The following is a 21,996-nucleotide window of genomic DNA, read 5'->3' as shown; positions in this document are numbered from 1 at the left end:
TAAAATTGCAGTTTTGCTAAAAAATTTATTTGAAACATTTTTGCGTATCGGACAATTCCCTGGTGTTTGGAAACATACTCATGTGATTTCTGTCTTTAAAACAAATTCATTAAGTTAATTACATACCGGTATCCTTATTATGCTGCATAGGAAAAATCTTGAAAGAGTAAGGTTCAAATACATTTGTGAATTGTTATACAAACTACATTATGGCAGGAGCGTAGCCAAATAAAAGTGAAGTATACGAAGAGGACGACGGGGGTGGGTTGGGGTTTATTTCCAGTTTTCACAAATCGAAACTATATTAAAAATATTAACAAATTAGCATGTTTTAACTATGCTACAACAAAAAGTGGAAGGGGGCAACCACCCTTTCAGTGAACGTTTTCAATAGTCAAAAGTTAGGTTTGGAAAAGTGTAGGCAGGGAACCCTCCTCCTCCCCCCCCCCTTCCCCCCACGATACTACATGCCTGCTGGTGAGGGCCCAGAAGTTTCTGAGTTTTACCAAATACATGTATATCATTCATTTTCTTGCAAAATAAAAATTATGTCATTTATCTTTTGTTTTGAAATAGAAGACATAATATTTATTGTTTTAACGCAAAATTAATACTTCTACGGAAACTTAGTGTACATGTAGTTTAGGCTAAATATCTAATCGATATTTGGTATCATACTCTTTTCTATCGTTCAAAAACTTGTATACTTAATGTTAATTATGAACAAAAAACATCGTATTTTAAATCATATACTACATGTAGTAGATCATGACATTCAAGGATGTGTCTGAAATTTTATTTCTCAAAGATCTTTTAAAAAAAATATCAAAAATTATCAATGTATCAAAGAACGAATACAAGTTCATGAATGCTTTATTTAAATTTGGCAATGATTTAATAAAGGACTTCAAATTTTATTATATAGTCATGATTATATAAAATCCAAAGCACTCTTCAGCAGTATGACACAAAACAATTCGAAATCCGAATGTTTGTTGGATGGTACTGAGATTTTTTCTTCGAATAACTCTCTCTCTCCCATAGATTTTATTTATTCATTCATTCATTATATTTATTATTATTATTTTTTTTTTTTTTTTTTTTTGCAATTATGTGTATGCACTTGCGTATTTGCGTATAGGCAGCTACGCGCCTGTGCGGATTTTTAAGAAATCATTAAACAGTCACTCAGTTAAAAGAAATTTATCATAATAAATGGTTTGTGTTAAACAATAAAGAATTCGAATTAACTTGTTTTGCATTTTATGATAACAGCAAGACATTCGATGCGGTTTATTTAAAAGAACAAGAGACAACATAGATTTGCGGGTGAAGTTCTTACCTTGTTGGCTTATAATCTTTTCAATCCATCGCAACAGATCAAAAATAAATTTTCAGTATATTTAGTGAGAAAGACGGAAGTTGGAGTTCCCCAGGGCTCTATTATTGGACTTCAACTTTTCGTTGTTGATATACAATACCTACCAGGTGGTCTATTGGGTACCTCTAGAATATTGGCATATGATGCATATTCGCGTCAAACACCTTTCAAAACGTGCAGAACTTAGAAAGCCTGAGCAATCACGACTTATAAATGAAGAATGGCTAAAAGCGACTTGTGAAATTTAATCCCAATTACCAAGCTAAAATTATTAATATTTTGCAGCAATGAGGATAAAATATATAATTGCACTTAGTGTTGAATAATCAGCAAATCGATCCTTCTCTTGGTCACTATCATCTTAGACTTACATTCTCAAACCCTGGGGAGTGGACAAACCACACTGACAGTATTAACAAAAGGCTTCCAAAGAAATTGCACTTTTTCGTAAATTAAAAGGGTTACGTATCCTGACTTCCTAGCTTAAATGTATTCTAGTATTACATTTATACATGTAATACCGATACCACTTTTGGAATATGCATTAGAAGCATGGAACAGCATCTCCGCAGCTGCTCTGAAAGGCCTGATAAACTTCAGCAAGAAGCTGTACATGTTGCAACTGGCGTTCCTGTTTATCGTGTCTTGCAAGATTTCATTTTTTTTTTTTTGTGCTTCCACCGTACATCATTCTTAAATTGAATCATTTAACTATTCTCTGTTAAATTTTAGTTCACTATAACCTTACAACTGTAAGAAAAAAAAATGTCCACCTAAGCCAGATTTAGTACTTACGAAAATATACACTGGTCACCTTAACTCACGTGAAAGGGTTACAAAATATTAGGGAGACCAATTTTTTTGTATATTTTTACCTACAAGTTTTCTGTAAAATTTAGCATTAGAATGGTAATCAATAAGCCCAAGTACCAACAAAAATGCATTTGGTTTTTATTTCAAAGCATAGGGGAAAAAGATAAATTTTGTCTACTTAAGCCAGATTTCATGGCATTGGTCCCCTAATCCAGAAATCAGGATTATATATATATATATATATATATATATATATATATATATATATATATATATATATATATATATATATATATATATATATATAAGAAACTTTCAAACTCTTCTTCTCAAGAACAAGTGAGCAAGTGAGCCATGATTTGCCATTTTAACATGCAAGCATGATTTTGTACAGATTAACTTTAGTGCAAATTCATATTTGTTCAAATGATGGCCCAGTGAATAGAGTGGGCCACAATAGGGGAGCAAAATTTTACATGGAAATATAGAAATAAAATCTTTGAAAACTTCCCTTCAGGATTACCAGGTTTATGATTACTCATATTAATATGCAAGCATACTCAGCAGATCTGACTCAATTCTTCCAGGGAAGGGGGAGGGGTATAATTATTTGGAATAGGAATAAATAGAAAAAAGATTCTCGAGAACTAATGGGACATAATTATTCATATGTATTTGTAAGCAATCTCAGGAATATGGATGATTTAAAATTTGACCATTGTGACCTATTTAATCGTTGTGGCCCAAGGACCTCTTGTTGAGAGCAAGTCCTACCAGTAATTTTTAAACAGTTTACATCAGAAAAAAGTGAAAGATAAATGCTACATGTTTTAAACAAATGAAGTTTTAAGTCGATCTGAATTTCTAGTTTGCATCATATCAGTCTTCTTTTCTCAACATTATTATATAGTCTACATCTTAAATTCATACTTTATTTTTATAAAGCTCAAGTTAAGACATACCGAGTTCACTCCTTGGGCAAGGAAAGGAAGCATGGCGTGGGAAGCATCTCCCATTATTAAGGCTTTGTCCCCCACATGATAGGGTAAACACTGGATTAGTTATCGATTGAGAAGATATACAAAGAAATAACCAAATTGATACATTGTTGAACTGTTATTAATGAAAGACTGTCCATTTCATTTTGATATTTAGAATTTTGAAATTGATTTTTTTAACAACTTACACTTAAGTTTAAACGTTTTGATTACATTCTTTTCTAAATGTTACGGATTTAAAAATACTTGGTGTTGATTTGATATTATTTCTTATATTTTCTGTATTTTACAGTTATTTTTGATTGATATTAATAACCTTTAGTAGGCACCTTAATTGTAATCATTGGACAAGGCCTCCAAAAAGGAAAAGACTTCCTCAGGTTTTCTCTGTAACAAATAAAGAAATTATAAAGGATTAACAAGTGTTTGTTGTGCATGATTTAACTTTTCAATTTTTACAGTAATTAATTAAGAAAGACTTATTTGAAAATCTCTTACTCCCCAACAAAAGGAAGAACATCGGGAAAGTGCTGATTGAACAACTGGACTGCGTCAGTTTCTGTCTGAAGATTTGCAAAAGCATCAAATGTCATAAATAACAGAATGTTAAATGTTCTATCCCAGTTTGCTGTGCACAACATCAGAAACTCTTCACGTGGCCACAAATGAAGGTATTTAGGGTCCATAGCAAACTGATAAAATAAATTATAATAATTAACTGTATCTTAATCGAATCAGTAGAGTAACATTTACAAGAATCGAGTAACATTTACAAGTAACATTTACAAGAATTGAGTAACATTTACAAGAATCGAGATTTATAGAAACTGCAGTATGTATTGACGTTATATTAACACACGGATATTGTGGAGAAATATTAAAGGAAAATTAGGATAAATAAACTTTATTTTTATAGAAACTTTTTGGTATCCTTTATACTGATGGACCAAACCGTAACTCACATTATTATCTTTAGTTTTGGCCACCTCTAATTCAATATATCCATACGGAACATAGAATTGCTGTATATCCATCATAGTGAATTCCATCATTTGCCTTCGTATTGTAGAATGTGCCCCGTCATTTCCCAAAACCAAGTCTGCATGTACATGTACCTTCTTTTCATTGCTAAAAGAAAGTTAATTTTTTATAATTAATTTTTATAAATTTGATTGCATTGACATTCCGACAAACATGCCAAGTCAAACCTACTGTAAGAATTCTAGGTCTCCTTGCTGTAAATTGCAATTTTTCAGGGTGTGTTCAAAATAGCACGTGACATTTGGGAGGTTCTCTGCAGCTGCATCATCCATAAATGATGGCGACAAAAAAGAATGCATTTTATGATTAAGATTCAATCTTTTTTAAATTTCACAATTATACTACTAAAAAATTTAAATACGTAATTAGCTATATAGTTAATATGATTTCGTATTCCATGCCACTCAATGAATTCAAAATTGTTCAGCTATTATTGCTATTCGTTGGATTTATATATAAAAGTTTCAAATATATTCGTATTTATTCCAATACTAGTAATTTCTTATTTCCTTACCATTAAGAAGAATCTCGTTCAGTTTATTTCTTTGTGTCGACAAAATGAACTAAAAGAATAGAATTGATTCAGTCAGTATGAATTAACGTAATATGCATGAGACAAATATCTCAAATGCTGATCACAACACTATGTTATCAGCGAGTTATTTCTTTGTTAACTGACCTGATCTTTCCTGCCATAATTGAGGGGGTGCAACGTTCCATCTTCTTTGTGAACCATCCTAGAAAACATAGGTACCTGGTATGGGGTTATCTCCCTCTCCAACCCTACATGGCGGAGTGCCTCCATTCCACGACAGGACAGGGCCAAATTTGCTGTCCTCTGGCCCTTGATTGGCGGTACCCTTCTTATGTCTGTTTCAAAAAGCTAAGTCAAATCATCAATGTTGCTTCATAAATTTGCTGACCTTACTGTGTTATACCGTAGCTAATGTTCTTCATTGATCTTGAGTACATATAATTATACTCAAGGTCTATTTTCTGTTGTTTGAAGTTCAAGAAAGTCAAAAATTTATTTTCCGAACTAGTCTTTTTATCGAATTCGAACGTGATAAAGGTGGGTTTTACTCTAAAGGCTTGCCGAAAATGTAATAAATGACGTTACTGACAGGTCTTTGAAAAACTTAAATCCTTCAAAGCTACATCACTATGGAAAATATGACATAATATACATGAAATATTAATACGAGAAATCGATTGATTGATTGTATGTTGTTTAACGTCCCATTCGAGAATTTTTCACTCATATAGAGAGGTCACCGTATGCCGGTGAAGGGCTTCAAATTTAGACCTATACTTGGGACTTATGGCCATTGAGCAGTGAGGGTTCTTTATCGTGCCAACGCCTACCGTGACACGGGACCTCGGTTTTTAAGGTCTCATCCAAAAGACCCGTGACTTTCACTTCTAGTGCCGAGCACATGGCGAATGATTAGTCAATATCTATGTTTACGTCTAGTTTGACGCAGCGCGGCGAACGAGAATCGAGCCCGGCCTCCCGATCACGAAGCGAGCGCCGCGATGAATCGAACTGAGATTTTATTATATAAAAAAGATTCATACATAATATCTCACACAGAATTTCATCCTGAACGTAATATTGTTTTCTTTCTCTTTTTTTTTGAGATTTAGTGAATAAAATCATGTGAAACAAATATTTATTTCCAACAAGCATTAGGATAGAATTTGAAATAAAGTGGCTCATTATTAAGACGTTATTCTTAAAATAGACATAACAACACTTATACTGAAGATATTACACAGCACGACATAGATTATCAATTGCAGTTGTTGTGTAATGATATCAACAGAACAGGGAATAATTGTATACTTTGAGAATCTTGAATGGTAAACGGAAAGAAAATTTGTGTATTTTATGAACAATTTATAGTGTTCAGGTCAGCGAGAATTTTATAATACACTTCTTCAGTTTATCTATCCAAACACAAAAATGACATTCATGAAATGATGACTTTGACCTTTTTTTTTTAAATCTATACATCCTCAGAGAGGAAGTAATCAAGAAGGGGAACAATATGGTAAGGTGGTAACAATACACAATACACTATTAACATTGATTATATCCTGAAGAGTTTCTTATTTATACAAGTAAACGTAAGATAGGAAATTGTTGAAGATAAAGAACAAGGATCGATCTAAAATAAAAAACCTACAAACAAACCTACAAACAATACAAAGCTGTGAAACGGCATAAAACACGGAGCCCTTAAAATTCCAGAGGTAGGATAAGGTGCTGAGAGTAAGTATCCCCTGTCGACCGGTCATACCTGCCATGAGCCGTATATATAGATAAAGGTAGTCGGAGTAATCTTTAGTCAAATTTAGTATAAAAACAAAGACCTAACAATTCGTATGTAATATGTTGGTCAAAATACGACCCAATGATAGGTTGTATTTGCTTATAAGGTCATTATAACGACCGTGGAATTTACGAAATGCTGACTTTATACGAGGCTGTTGAAATCCTTGCAACACCAACTAATATGTAAGTAGCCTACCTCGATTTAAAAATTGACCGTTCTTAAAGCATGCTCTCGAGCATCGAATAAGTTGGGAGACATACTAGTTAACACCATATGCATGTGCTTGTGTAATATTACTACATGAATGAGGAAAGTTGACGATGGAAAAGCTGAAGTCATCTCGTTTGTCAAACAGTTTAGCAAAGTTTGCCCTTATCGGCTATAGTCAGTATTTGAAACAAGATATGGCAGACTCTTTGGTGTCTTTCATTTTGAGTTAGATTTTACAATGGTTGTCAACGAGTACTCGATTTACCAATTATTAACTAAAACACATTACTCGATTAATTAAAAATATTTATTTATATACGGCATAAAAACTAAACTAACTTAAACTTAGTGAACTGTTTTCAAAAAAAAAAATACAGAACTGGCAAATTCTCTTTCTTATAGTGCAAGATGATATTGAGAGTAAGGATGACCTGGGATAATCTCTGGGGTCAGCTGGCCACCATTGTATTTAATAAAAGAAATGTTATAATACTCCCCAATCAGCGATACAGACAATTATAAAAAAAATAATGGCCGATGCATGGTGAACAATTTCTAAAACGATGAAAGTTATTGACAAACAAGTTGATGAAACAAGAATATCATCAGTCTCGTTTAAAGTCGTCATTTTGTAAGTTCTATGGTCGATACAATGACCTTGTCAGCAAATACAATTTATCTCTAAGTCAAATGCTGACTGACGTTTTTCATACAAAGTATTAGGCCATTATTTGCACACTGAATTGTCGACGGATTTTTCCATTATTTCCAGATCATGACAAGGAGCACACGGCGGGTGTGACCGGTCTGCAGGGGATGCTCACTTCTCCATGGCACCTGATCCCACCTCTGATCTTTTAGAGGTCCGTGTTTGCTCTGTTCCAAAATTTGTATTGTTTAATGGACTTTTGAGCTTTTGAGTTTGTTCGTTATCTCCATACATTTCATGGTAAAAATGCAAAACGCATTTCAGAACCAATATATTAAAGATATCTTCCATCGACTTATACATTCAATGCAAGGTTGCACAATCTTAACGAAAGGAGCCTTGCAGTCAATAAGGAGCGAAGTTAAGTATATATAATGTTGCAACAATTAATCGAGTACAACTCGACTTAGTTTCCAAAGAGTCGATTGAAACATCAGAATGATTTGGACATTCCTAGATTTTGCGAAGAATAAAGATGAAGAATAAATGACATCGTGATACAATAGTATGCGTTAAATACTTCAAAAAAGTAAAGTAGGATATTAGAGATAATTGAAGGTTGATGGATCGATGGATTTATATATTCTGAAGTTGATTCTAATGAATTTTCCTTGGCGACAAAGACATGTGGTATAGAAATTACTTATGTTATAAAATCCACAACTAATACAATGTAGCATAAAGCGTAAGTGGATGACTTGACATCAAATTTATCATCCAGTCATGTTCACTACGTCAGCCACAAATGATATAACACAAAATAACACGTCGGCCACAAATGATGTAACACAAATACCGGTAATAACCACGTCATTCACAAAATTAATGATATAACACAAAATAACACGTCAGCCACAAATGATATAACAAAAATGATAACCACATCAGCCACAAATGGTATAACAATTGTAAATATAATAACATTATAAATACACATATATTATACAAAAATACCATAAGATACATAGTCATCCACTAATGCCACATTATAGCAATAGTGAGGTTTTCTTATACTGAGTAATTCTTTTGTTGTCTACTACAATGCGGTGGTTAATGTGAATTTTAATCACATGATTTTCTATTATTGTATATAAACATTTTGTTTAATCAAAGAATTGGATTTACATTGTATGGACAAATGCTAACTAAATCACCTTATTGCTCATGGGGTTATGATGCAGAGATTTTCAATTAAATGAAAAAGTTTGTTTAGAAATCTCACCTTGCCTTTTCTCGTACACGCTCACTTTAAAATTTCGTTTTGCTAATAAAATGGCATTAAACGCACCAACCTGAAAAAATAAAGTTGAATTTGTAATATTTATAGTAAGTAATTATTATAATTAGCATGAATGTATGGAATGACCTGACCCCCAGTGCTCCTAATGTATATAAACCTTCTGTGTCCTCCAACAAACTGAACCGTAGGGGGAAGAATGGGTGAAAAGGGTTTTTAGTTAATATTAGTAAAGACCAGCACCAACTCGTTGATCTGAATAAAACTGAAGCTGTTTTTTGTTGCATGCTTGTCTTGTTGTTTTCCTGAAAGGTCGGTCACTGTGACTGACCATAGTACCGACATTAGTGTTGGAGTAATGGAGATGGTGACCTGAATAGAACCCAACTGTCTCTGGTGATAGTTTCTTATATTTTCTTTCTTGAAGTCTTCGATTTATAATTATCTCTTGGTTTACCTAAGATAGGGACATTCAAATGAATAAATATATTTCTAATAGGTGAATGAGAAAAATTATACTTTAAGTTAGTTAAGTTCCAAGTCCATTTTGAACTCGTTATGACGGCAGTAAAGACTAAGTGTCCTTTTCTTCTTTGTATTTCCTGGCCATGCTACATCTCTACATCTAATCATGGCTGACAAGGAAGACTTTGAAATCACAACAAATAAAAATGTTTGAATTCAACCTTGTGAGGGGTTTTAAAAATCACAGCCTGAATCCAAATTAAACATCTCAATCTTGAGTAACTATTAATACAAAATCATTTCACAGCTTTATGTCATAGAAAGCAAGAACATGTGCTACATTCTGAATTCAGTTAAATGACTCGAACATAATTTCAACATCTCAGTATCCATTTCTCTTGGCTTCTGATATTACAAATTTTTCAATGCAATTTTGCTGTTTAGATAATTATTTCAGTTAATGTTTCACACATTACTCACCAAACCAGCACCGACTATGACTACGTGTTTGTCGTGCATTGCTTATCTTCTCTGACAGAACTCGGCAGCATAAGACTAGCGATGACAATTGACAAAAAGAACACAATTCTCGACTGTATTATACTACTTAAGTAATAATGCAGTTCACTGAATGGGGAATTGTACACTTTGTAAAATTTTCCAAGAACCACTTAACATAATAGCGACATAATCAAGAGAAATTGGCTCTTTATTTACAAAAACAAAATCTTTTTCATTAATACTCACATGTACACAATTTACGACAAATTTATTTTTAATAATGAATTTGGAAAATCACCTTGCACACACAATGTTATGGACAGACCAAGTATGGCCGTCTTACATCACCCTATGTAGACTGGGATATTGCTGTATAACATGTAAACTGTCCTGTAAATTTCCTTTGCAGAGCAGGCACTTTGTATTTATACTATAGTTATGTTACTGTAATATAACTATAGTTAAGGAATAACTGTCTAATTTTTTGGTTTCATGATGTGATCAATCGATTGGCTTGCGTGATAATTTGCATAAACGCCGATGGCGTTTATGCATAAAATTATCACGCAAGCCAATCGATTGATCATCGTCATGAAACCAAAAAATCTGACAGTTATTCTTTATATTTACATGCTCTTAATTCTGCAAATTCACGTGCTACAAGCCCCGCTTCTGTCTCTATTTATCCCGCCCCGCACGTGATTTTTTTTCACCACGCCTATATCGATGAACCAGTAGAATATATGTAGAAATAAAGTATTTTTACTATTTGAAATTTTATCTCGAACAAAGACATTGGAAATGTAAATATTATAAATACAAAGTGCCTGCTCTGCAAAGGAAATTGTATTCTTCATGACCCAGTCAATCGCTATGATGAATAGTGTATGTTGATGACACTAGACAGCCTTGACGGACTCCTGTTTTAATGTCAAACTCGATGCTGGTGTTTCCAACTCTGCATCTGAAGTTGACATAAAAACTATTGATGAGCGCTTCATAAAGTTATACTTAAAGCCCAGAATGCAAGAGATACTTACAACTTACAGACTAACGTGAAAAAGTTTATATATTGTATCAGATGGGTATACACTCACAACAGTAGAAGACCAGGACTTTGCTGGTGATATACATGTACATGTAGCCTTATTCTCCCATTCCCACCAGCAAATTGATTGTGATTGATTGTATGTTGTTGTACGTCCCGTTCGAGAACTTTTCACTCATATAGAGACGTCACCATATACCGATGAAGGGCTTCAAATTTTGACCTTTACTCGGCACTCAGGGTCATTAAGCAGTGAGGGTTCTTTATCGTGCCAACGCCTACCGTGACATGGGACCTCGGTTTTTAAGGTCTCGTCCGAAGGACCCGCAGCTTTCACTTCAATGTGCCGAGTGCTTGGCGAAAGAACAGTTGCTACCTATTTTTTATCGACTTAAGTCAGTCGCGGTTCGTGATTCGAACACGACCTTCTGATCACGGAGCGAGCGCTCTACCGGCTGAACTACCGTGACGGTCAAAATACTTTGAAATTTAAAATACAGGTATATATTATAAGTACATGTATCTACAAAATGTTACATAGGAAATTCTTGAAAACACGCGCAGGACGTGTGCTGTAGTTTAATTGGCTGACACTTGAAATGGCTATAACTTCCTTAGTTTTCATCAAAAACAAAATTAAATAGATAAATAATTCCGAAGTTATATTGTAAAAATGCTAATTAATCTTCACAGCAGATCAATCACATAGAATTTCTAATCAGAGAAGTTACTATGATGGTTAGTTGACACGGAGGAGGACATGTTATCATATTCTATTGTTCCTAAATATGGGAGAAGAAACTGTGGTTGTCTCAGGATTATCAGACGAAATTGTCGTCACAGTCTGAAGATAATCGTTATACTTTTTCTTCTTCCATTGAAGTGAAGGGCCACTACTATAGCATTGTCTCTAGATAAAAAGCGCGTGCGAGAGGGGAAGCCCTATTTACAAATAAAAAAAAAATTAAAAGATTTTTTTACTGATGTATCGGTCAAAAAACGATATATTTAAAAACAGTTTATTGAGACAACAGGGCTACATTATCGATATCATATAGTGCATATTAGGATACAAAAATAGGTAAAGAGTATGTTGACCCCAGATTCAAAAAAAAAGAAAAAAAATGGAAAGGGGGGGGGGGGGAAAGCCACCAATTCCAGCCGATATTAACGGTCCCAACTATTCGCACTGAATGATTTTTTCCCATTACACTTTGTCATAAATAGCAGAGGTGTATGTAAACAAAACTATTACTATCGCATAGCAGTTTGTCATTCATTACTAAATAGATTTTAATATAAGATAGATTGATCAACAATCCCAGAACAAAAAGAGACCGTTTCCTTTAGGCGAAATAGGAAACGTATAACTTAACAAGATTTCAACATGGCGGCGCCCATGGCAAAACATTTCGTAAGTTGTGCCATTTGGGTGTGAAGGTGATTCTCTGGGACTTCACGCCTAGTTTGTAATAAAGGGTAACCGGAAAGGATGTCACACAGACTCTGTTTCAAGTGGACTACACATCTTAATTCACAGTCTTTTAGATTGTGTCTAATTTCTAGTCCATATGTCGTACCCAGACGATTTCGTAACACATTCTATAGGACGTTCCGTAACTCGTTGGTATCCAAATCAAATATTCTCAGATCTCAAAATGTATCAACTGGGGAGTCGACCAGAAATAGTCTCTTTAATAAAATCAAAAGCTTTGTATCACGACGAAAGTCAAGTTCTACGACCTTGGACAAGAATCATGTAAAAAAGAAAGTCCCAACCTCAGAAGAAATTTACAGACTTCTTTCATTAGCAAAATCAGAAAAATGGAAGCTAGCAGGTAAGTTTCTATTTTGATACATTAATATAGAGTTGATAATTAAAAATTAGTAGGTCTGAGCTCCACAGAAATTAACTCAACTCAAATTCAAAGTATAAATATTTTTAGTTAGAATAATCTGTGTCTCGGGACAAGCCCTCAACAGACCGGGTCTGTAGGACAATATCATTTTAATGATAGAACGTTCTATCAGACATATTTTGAATTCTTGATTTTTAAAAAATTTATACATGTTATAAGAGTAATGCCATGAATTAATTTCTTTCAGTGCTTTGTTAACTAAAAATACATCAGTTTACATTTGTGTATTGAAATAACTAGAAATGTTTCATCAGATTTGTTCACAATTGACTATTATTGCTTATGAATGGTGAAAGATTTGGGAGAAGATCCTTTAACCAAATATTATTCCAGATCTTTTATTTACAATTCATCAGTTTGAAATCAATCCATGACCACTACTTTTTGCAACTAAGGAAACACTTAGCATAAATGCACAAGTATATAATTGGTTTGCTGCAAGAAATAATCCCAAGTTAACAAAGGATGCGAAACATGCAAATATTTCTCACATGTGAGTAAAAGTTACTGTAGAATATGCATTTGTAGGTGCTGTGGGATTGCTGATCATATCCAGTGGTATTTCAATGTCCATTCCATTTTGTATTGGTAAAGTCATAGACACTATTTACTCAGACAGTGAGAATATGACTGCCACATTAACAAATATATGTCAGATCCTGATCTGTGTCTTTATCATTGGTGCTATTGCTAACATGGGAAGAATATACATCATGAATAATTCAGGTAAATTAAAGAAGAAATGAAGTTTTTAAATAAATCATACAGAAAAGGGATTTTTTTTATTATTTCCATTTAAAATACATACTTAACATACATTATCTAATAACAATGCATATATATTTTTGCTAAAAAGTTCTGAATTTCTCAGATTTCTATAACAGATTTAATATGTTCATTAAAAGTTATTTTTATCTATGTACTGCACAACTTCAAATTATATATAGATATGCTGATTTTTATTGCTTTCAGGCAATATAATTGTTAAAAATCTTAGAGAAAAACTTTTCCTGTCTATTGTGAGACAGGAGGTAGGATTCTTTGACAAGAACCGGACAGGGGAGCTAATCAACCGACTCTCTACAGACACTTCGCTGGTGGGCAGATCTATTACCATGAATGTTTCGGATGGCTTGCGGGCAGTGGCACAGGCAGCGGGTGGTGTGGGCATGATGGTAAAGTGTAGAATTATTTCCAGTTTTCTATCATATCTTTCAAAAGTAATTTCTTCTTAAAGGAGACTTCACAGATCCAATCTGTTGACCTAATTATTATACAAATTTTACAGAGTAGACATAAGAAGTTAGATTTTAATTAGAATGGTTAAAAAGACCTTTTTTTCAACATATCAAATATTTTATATAATTAAAGTTGCGTTTTGCATGTACTATGCCTAAAATAGTAATAGTAGTCCAGGCTTGCCACATGGTGCATGAATTGGAGGGAAGTGCACTATGTGTCGAACCCTGACTACTAGTTAGTACATGCACAACACAACTCTTTTGTAATTATTATGCTGACTGTTGTATGAAAATAGGAATTTAATTAGATCCCCTACCCCCACCCCAAGCATGTTTGCAGATGTCAAATTTTATTGATAATTTTCAAATACATTCTTTAATCAAGTGCTTTTGATAAAGTGTTTTCATGACTCTGTGTAACCAGTTAATGTGACAATATGTGACTTATAAGTATGAAATTTTTTTTTCTTTAATATTCTTGTCAACAATGACACTATTTTTGGAATTATATTTGTTTTCATATTTCTTGTTTTATGTCAGATGTTTGAAATTCCATTTATATATACATGTATTAGAAATACATTGTGTAAACTAAAGGTTTCTATGGAACAATTGAAAGCAATTATGACTGACATTCTAGGGGTCATGTGTTTTATCCCTAGTGTGGGTGCTGACATAATGGAAGCACTATTACGACATAGTATGCTTATGCTGTAAAAATATTTGTGTACTATGTGGAAATGGGTGGGTATTGATTATATAGAGACAAATTTCCAGGAAGCTTATAAATCTTACTTGGATAAGAATTAATATGGTACACACTGTGTTCTGATACTGATAAATAATATGTACCTGTAAGTACTATTGTATATATGTCAAATAAAATTCTTTTTGCATCTTTTTGAATTAGCTGTATGTGTCTCCCAAACTGACTGGTATAGTGATCTGTGTTGTTCCTCCTCTCATGCTGGTATCCAGATATTATGGGTCCTATCAAAAGAAAATCACCAAAAATGTCCAGGACTCTCTTGCTAATGCAACCCAGGTATGTTTGATATTCCTCTATGTAACACGTCATATTTGATGACAGTAAATATGTCTTCTAATCAGCTGTATATGCTATGCTTATTGCTCTGCATAGAACAATTTACCATGAACTTTATCCAACAGAAGAAACAAACACTCCATTGAATCTTAATCAGACAAACTCTTACGTAGGTTGCAGAGGAGAGAATCAGTAACATCAGAACGGTCCGAGCATTCGCTCAAGAAAATAAAGAGATAGAAAATTACAATTCCAAAATAGAGCATGTCTTACAACTCATGCAGAAAGAGGCTGCTGCTTTAGGTCTGTTCTGGGGACTGGTAAGTAATACAGGTAGTACTGTATGTGTACTTAAAAAAAGTGGGCTTCATATTTTAGCGGCTTTGGCACAGGCAACGATGCACTAATTCATGAATACTGCTAAGAAATCATTTATAAATACAATTTATGGCACGGACATGTATAGTGCTAATTCATGATTTTGCCAACAACTCCATACCTAGTGATTGCGCTAAATTTTGAATACGCCAGTTTGTGTACACATACAGTATATGATCCTTTATTGACAAGGACCAAGTCTTCTAGAAGATCACCACGCTACTGAAAATGTGAAACACATACATTGTAAGTTAGAAACTCGAGTTGGGGAAAACTAGTATCTAAAACATAAAGAGGTAAAGGGAGAAATTTATGGTTACAGAATAAAGAATTTTATTTAGACTTATGTAGATTGGTATTCATTTCCATGCATTGTCAAAAATATCCAAATTAAGTTTACCAGAGGTTTGGAAATTTAAAGATCAATAATCAAGAGTTTTTCCACATTACAACGTGTCTAAGCATTTGAGATAGAGCTTATACACCTTGTAAAAGCTTTTACTGGTTCTCTTTACAGACTGGGTTTACTGGTAACCTAATCATCCTCTCCGTACTCTACAGTGGGGGTATTATGATGCAATCCTCCATGATTACTGTGGGAGAGTTATCTTCCTTTCTTCTCTATGCTGCGTATGCTACAGTATCTTTAAGTGGTAAGATGAATTACAAAGAATACTGAAAGTATTTCAAAAAGTGTGCCGTGAATTGTGTTAAAAGGACATAAATGTTGAAATATTCAATATACATGTACATGTATGCAAATAAATAATCTTATTTGAAGTATTTTGTTTCCTTTATTGTAGGTATGACATCCTTTTACAGTGAGCTTATGAAAGGAATTGGTGCCTCCTCCAGGATTTGGGAATTGACTGATAGAGTCCCAGAAATCCCAATAACTGGTAAGTATTTGGTGTATTAATATATATTCATGTGGTTAATGTACTTTTTAAGTGTTAAGTGTAATTGTATCTACTATATTAAAAAAAATCTGTGTTCATGATGCAAGTTAATGAAATTTTAAATGTCCACTGAATTAACCTGATGTGAAGAATTATATTTTGATTTGTACATAAATTATTTCACTGTGTTCATTTCCATAATTAGCTGTTTTATGCCGTGTTCATTTGATTTGTATTTCTTAAAATTCAATATCAAAATAATTTTTATTGACATATTAAATATTGAATCAAATTATTTGTTTTTATATTTACAACAAACATTTATCAAATTGAAGATTATCTATAAGTATAAGATAATTGCTATATAATACATGTATTTCAGGAGGATTAGTTCCCTCAGCACACACTGCTGGTAGCATTGAGTTTAGTAACATTGTGTTCAGTTACCCGTCCCGCCCGGAGTCTTTCATTTTTAACGATCTAAGTCTGACTGTCCCGCCAGGACAAATTACAGCTGTAGTTGGGTCCAGTGGGTCAGGAAAATCCACACTAGGGTCTCTGCTGTTACGGTTCTATGATCCACAAGAGGGTAATCTTAAATTGTGGAGTACATTTGTTTTGGTCTAATGTTAAATGCATATCTATCACCTTGGACTTTTGTTTATCTTTATATTTGTGTAAGACTTTTAATGTATTATAATATATAAATTTTCACAAAAGTGAAATATGCATATTGCTATGACTTTCAGGGAGTGTGTTTTTGGATGGCCATGACATAAAGACACTGGATCCACACTGGCTTAGAAACCAGATTGGCACCGTAAGCCAGGAACCAGTTCTCTTCTCTAGCACCATTGCTGAGAACATAATGTACGGAGCAGCAGACATGAACTCTGTAAGCCCAGCAGAAATTGAGGGGGCTGCAAGGAAGGCAAATGCTCTCAATTTCATCAAGTCTTTTCCCAATGGATTTGAAACTATTGTTGGAGAAAGGGGGCTTATGCTTTCAGGTGATTTTACACGTTTTTAAGTAAATTTTGTGGAGTAAATACTTTTTATAAACATTAACTGAACAAATGCATTTAAAATGCATTATTGTTCTTTTTTAATAAATTATGAATGAAAAGACACTAGTCATTACTTCTCATTCAGGTGGCCAGAGGCAAAGAATAGCTATAGCAAGGGCAATTCTTAAGGTAAATCATTATGTAAGATTGAAACATTGTTTTGATCATATCTATTATATTTATTTGCCCAAAGTTTACTTTATTAAAATTGATTTTAAATTCACATGTTCCTTTATTAGGACCCAAAGATTCTCTTACTAGATGAAGCTACAAGGTAAGACTGCTTGTATACCCATTTCAGAAATAATAAATAGATGTGCATATTCTGAAATTATTAAGTATGCAATGAAATTACAGTCAAACCTCATTATCTCAAACCTGATTGGACCAAGAAAATATTCACAAGATATCCGAGGGTTCGAGATATCCAGGGTTAAATACTTAGGGAATAAGCAATTGGGACTTCCAGATCACTTCAACATAACCATGGTCATTGAGATACCTGAATTTTTATGCCCCAGGATCGAAAGATCCCGGGGGTATATTGTTTTTTTCTGTCTGTCTGTTTGTCTGTCTGTTGTCAACTTTAACCTAGCCCATAACTATTGCGCTGTCAAGGGTAAGGCTTTTAATAATATTTGACATGAGTGTTCATTATGACAAGACCTTTCCTTTGGTACAGAAATTTTTGATCATGTGACCTCAACTGTGACCTTTGACCTACATTTGAAAAACTTTAACATTGGCCATAACTATTGCACTGTAGTCTAAGTCCCACTACAGAATTGTGTTACCATTGGGGGCATAGTGTTTCACAAACACATCTTGTTCAATTTTTCCCTGACTCTTTTTCAGTGCTTTAGATGCCGAGAGTGAGTTTTTAGTGCAGGACGCTTTAGAGAAGCTGATGGTAGATAGGACAGTTATTACCATTGCTCATCGCCTCTCAACAATTAGATCAGCCAATCAAATTGCAGTTCTAGATCTTGGGGCTGTGGCTGAGATTGGTCCGTACCAAGAACTGATAAAAATTCCTAATGGAATATTTCGTAAACTGGTAGAGAGACAGACTATTTCTCAATGAAGGAATGCTTTCAAGTCCATATTTAGACCTTATTTATTTATAAAAAAGCATTTATATATATGTAGTTTATTTTATTTCTTTTTTAAATAAAAGATAATTGTTTCAAAACAACGACAAAAAAGTGTTTGTTATATTTGAATTGTCTATTTAATGGTGCAAAGAAGTAAAATATTCTTTTGTTAAGTGATATGGTTGACAACTTTGAATATACAAGGGTTGTTCGAAAAGTTCGTGGACAATGTCAATCCTCGTTATATTACTTTCAAGAAATATGTAAATATTTTAAAATCAACATGTTTGATAACCCCGGAGCAAACTAAACAACATTATAACGTCAAAAATATAGCGTCGTGAGGTTCTCAAAATATTCTCCCTATACATTTCACACAGTCTGGTCCAATATCTGCACATTTAAAACGTATCTCTATCAATTGAAATTCATTTTGTTAACAATAATATTCCAGTAGCATAATTTTGATTGTCAGTGTTTTCTTTTTTACCGCTTAACTATGCTTTCACAAGACCAGCAACCGTGAAATGCCTTTCTCTTTCCAAGATCTTACTAACTGAACGTTTTAAAGTTGATTCTTTGCAGATATTTCTAGGCCAACTTTAAAAATTTGTTTGTTTGCCCTCTCCCGAATGACTGGCTCGAAATGGCCCAACTCAAATCTTTTTTCAACCTCTAGGAATTGCAATATTTTTTTTTTCGTTTCATTCCTGAAATTTCCCATTCGTCAACATGTATGTTGAAATTTTCTGAGGAAAAAAGATTTTCCCACCTACCTACCGACCAATTTTTTTACCCTGTGCCGGGAGAGGGCAAGCAAACATTATTTAAAATATGACCCTGTGAAATATTTTGAAATACTACTCCTCCTACAGTTTTGTTCTGATTTCAATACAACTTGGCACAAAGTAGACTACACTTATGTATATATTTCTTTGCTCTTGTTTTTGATTTCTTTTGAGCAGTGTTGCCATGGTTTTCTAAAAAATAGAAATTTCTTTGAAATACTTTCAAAATGCTACTTCTCTCACAATTTTGGCCTGATTTCAGTATAATTTGTCACACAAGTAGACTACACTAATATATATATATATATATATATATATATATATATATATATATATATATATATATATATATACGTGTATATATATATATATATATATATATATATATATATATATATATATATATATATATATATATATATATATATATATATATATATATATATATATATATATATATATATATATTCAGTCCCTATCATATGATAATCAATTTCTTTGGCTCATGACTAATGAAGACCCTGAGATCCTAAGATCTCTTGCTAGATTCCTTGATAATCTACCTTAACTGAAAAATTTAAATATATTTGGGGATGTATATACATGTAGGAATGGCAATATATCATCTCTTCTGTTCTTTGATATGCATATATATGTATCTGTCCAGCTACTTGACTATATTTTATTATTATATTACAATATGCATACTCGTATACATCTCTTGTTGATGCATTTATCAATGATTATACAATTAAGCACTGCTCATTATATTTAAGATCATGTTTGTTCTATCATTTGGATCTTCCTCCTTCTTTGTTTCATGTTTGTAAATCTTTTTTGCTCCTCCGGGGGCCCAAATTGGACTAATAAATCTTGTAATCTTGTATATATATATATATATATATATATATATATATATATATATATATATATATATATATATATATATATATATATATATATATATATATATAATATATATATATACGTTGATAAGTTAAATTCTTGGTACAGTTTTTCATGTAGCCGCTACCACAAACTTCATTGTGACGTCATAATACCTAAGATTTTTACGACGTCATTAGCAACGTTATTGGCAACGTTTTGAACTTTTCATAACTGTCTGAAGAGCCAACATGGCTGAAAGCGCTAACAGTAAAGATTTTATTTAATTTGGACTGTAGCATTCTGTTTTCATTTATTTAAGTATATATATATATATATATATATATATATATATATATATATATATATATATATATATATATATATACACACATTATATATATATATATATATATATATATATATATATATATATATATATATATATATATATATATATATATATATATATCGATTTATGGTTTTAATTTTTTCCGAGCAGTGTTGCCATGGTTTCTAAAAATATAATTTTTTTTTCAAACGGGAGATTTCACCTTTTCGAATAGGTGATATCACTTATTTAACTCAAAAAGATTATATCTACAATTCTAATAGGTGATATCCCCTATTCATTCCCATTGGTGATATCATCAATTCGAAAAGGTGATGTATCACCTTTTCGAATAAGAGATATCACCTTTTCGAAAAGTTGATATCACCTATTCAAATTTTAAAGTTAATCAGAAAACGCAAGAGAATTACCCGTTGAGACTCAAACCTTGGCGCATCGATCATCTAGATCTCTTTTTAACTTTGTATCATTCTGTTTGGATGGGGGTCATTTTTCAACAGGGGTCAGTTTTTTATGAAGAAAACTGACCCCTAGGGTTCTTTTTCTACAAAAAATTACATTTTTCTACGGCTAGGGGGTTATTTTTCGATGACCCCCCAGTCATCTTTTCTACGGGGTCATTATTCGTCTTTACACCGGCTTTGCTGGCCACAACTTTGTTTATCAGGTGTGCTGAACCAATAAAGCTCCCTGATGACAGTTTCAAAATGTGACAGAAACGATGATGAACCATTCATTCAAACACGTGCTTACTTCATAGAAGACATTTTTAGCTCATCTCAATGAAGTTGGGGGGGGGGGGGGCTTACGTAATACCCTCGGCGTTGGTGTCGGCGTCCGAGGTTAGTTTTTGGAGAAGATTTCTTTTCATGTACTTCTATTTCCTATATTAATCAGAGATGCTTGGAGGATGCTTCTGCATGTAGTATGTTTCATTGTACCAGTCAATGCTGCATTTTCATCTGAAGAATGACCAGGATAATGTTTTGGAGCAGCTAGATTAAAGTTTTTGTAGCAGGTCTCATTTCCAAGTAATTATAAGCCCTATGTTGACCAAACTGTCATGGATGATACATCTAAAGATGCACACTACCAGGCTTGCTTCGGATGTGGGATCTAACGTACATTTTCTGGATGAGTGACCAGGTTAAAGTTTTTGGAGCAAGTATCATATCCAAGTAACTGTTTGCCCTATAAGGACCAAACTTGCATGAATGATACATCTAAGGATGCACACTACTGGACTTGCTTCGGATGCTGGAACTGACCTACATTTTCTAGATAAGTGACCTGGTTAAAGTTTTTGGAGCAGGTCCATTACCAATTGCAAGAAACTATAAGGGCTATCTGAACCATCTATCTGATCTGAACTTGCATGGTTGATGCATCACGGTATGAACACTCTCAAACTTGCTTCAGATGCTGGATTTGACTTACATTTTCTGGATGAGTGACTAGTTGAAAGTCTTTTGGGTAAGTCCATTTCCAAGTAGTATTGGACTTTGCCTTACTTAGACAACATTCGTTGAAGACAGCTATGTAATCTCTGATTACCTATGTTTGTATTTTGTTTTCGCACCAAGCGC

General features: G+C 33.2%; 2 protein-coding genes across 2 annotated transcripts in view; one reads left to right on the top strand and one right to left on the bottom strand.

The window, feature by feature from the left end:
• The window catches only part of LOC133183199 (kynurenine 3-monooxygenase-like), a 38,986-nt gene extending 29,274 nt beyond the window's left edge, over positions 1-9,712 (bottom strand). Inside the window, exons 1-9 of the mRNA XM_061318147.1 lie at positions 9,674-9,712; positions 8,714-8,783; positions 4,913-5,103; positions 4,748-4,796; positions 4,405-4,492; positions 4,155-4,320; positions 3,691-3,884; positions 3,522-3,579; positions 3,157-3,246 (exon numbers count right to left, since the gene is read on the bottom strand). Of these exons, the coding sequence (XP_061174131.1) occupies positions 3,157-3,246; positions 3,522-3,579; positions 3,691-3,884; positions 4,155-4,320; positions 4,405-4,492; positions 4,748-4,796; positions 4,913-5,103; positions 8,714-8,783; positions 9,674-9,712 (945 nt within the window). The remainder of the gene's footprint in view (positions 1-3,156; positions 3,247-3,521; positions 3,580-3,690; positions 3,885-4,154; positions 4,321-4,404; positions 4,493-4,747; positions 4,797-4,912; positions 5,104-8,713; positions 8,784-9,673) is intronic.
• Positions 9,713-12,139: 2,427 nt separating this feature from the next.
• LOC133181670 (ATP-binding cassette sub-family B member 10, mitochondrial-like) lies at positions 12,140-18,480 on the top strand. The gene is made up of 12 exons (XM_061316228.1): positions 12,140-12,580; positions 13,190-13,387; positions 13,634-13,836; positions 14,813-14,947; positions 15,121-15,267; positions 15,843-15,978; positions 16,129-16,224; positions 16,607-16,813; positions 16,974-17,234; positions 17,377-17,420; positions 17,531-17,565; positions 18,147-18,480. The coding sequence occupies exons 1-12, from the start codon at positions 12,235-12,237 to the stop codon at positions 18,373-18,375; spliced, it is 2,037 nt and encodes a 678-aa protein (XP_061172212.1). The 5' UTR covers positions 12,140-12,234; the 3' UTR covers positions 18,376-18,480.
• The last annotated feature ends 3,516 nt before the right edge of the window (positions 18,481-21,996 follow it).

Source organism: Saccostrea echinata, unplaced genomic scaffold, assembly GCF_033153115.1.
Source record: "Saccostrea echinata isolate AGI-Se365-2 ecotype Australia unplaced genomic scaffold, CSIRO_AGI_Sech_v1 ptg000009l, whole genome shotgun sequence".
Lineage (NCBI taxonomy): Eukaryota > Metazoa > Mollusca > Bivalvia > Ostreida > Ostreidae > Saccostrea > Saccostrea echinata.
This window is presented reverse-complemented; position numbering and strand designations above follow the sequence as displayed.

Excerpts from the sequence above, each read along its gene's own strand:
- LOC133181670 (XM_061316228.1), top strand. The coding sequence starts at position 12,235 with ATGTCACACAGACTCTGTTTCAAGTGGACTACACATCTTAATTCACAG. Across the intron at positions 12,581-13,189 it reads AGAAAAATGGAAGCTAGCAG|GTGCTGTGGGATTGCTGATC; the intron begins GTAAGTTTCTAT and ends ATGCATTTGTAG. Across the intron at positions 16,225-16,606 it reads CCCAGAAATCCCAATAACTG|GAGGATTAGTTCCCTCAGCA; the intron begins GTAAGTATTTGG and ends CATGTATTTCAG.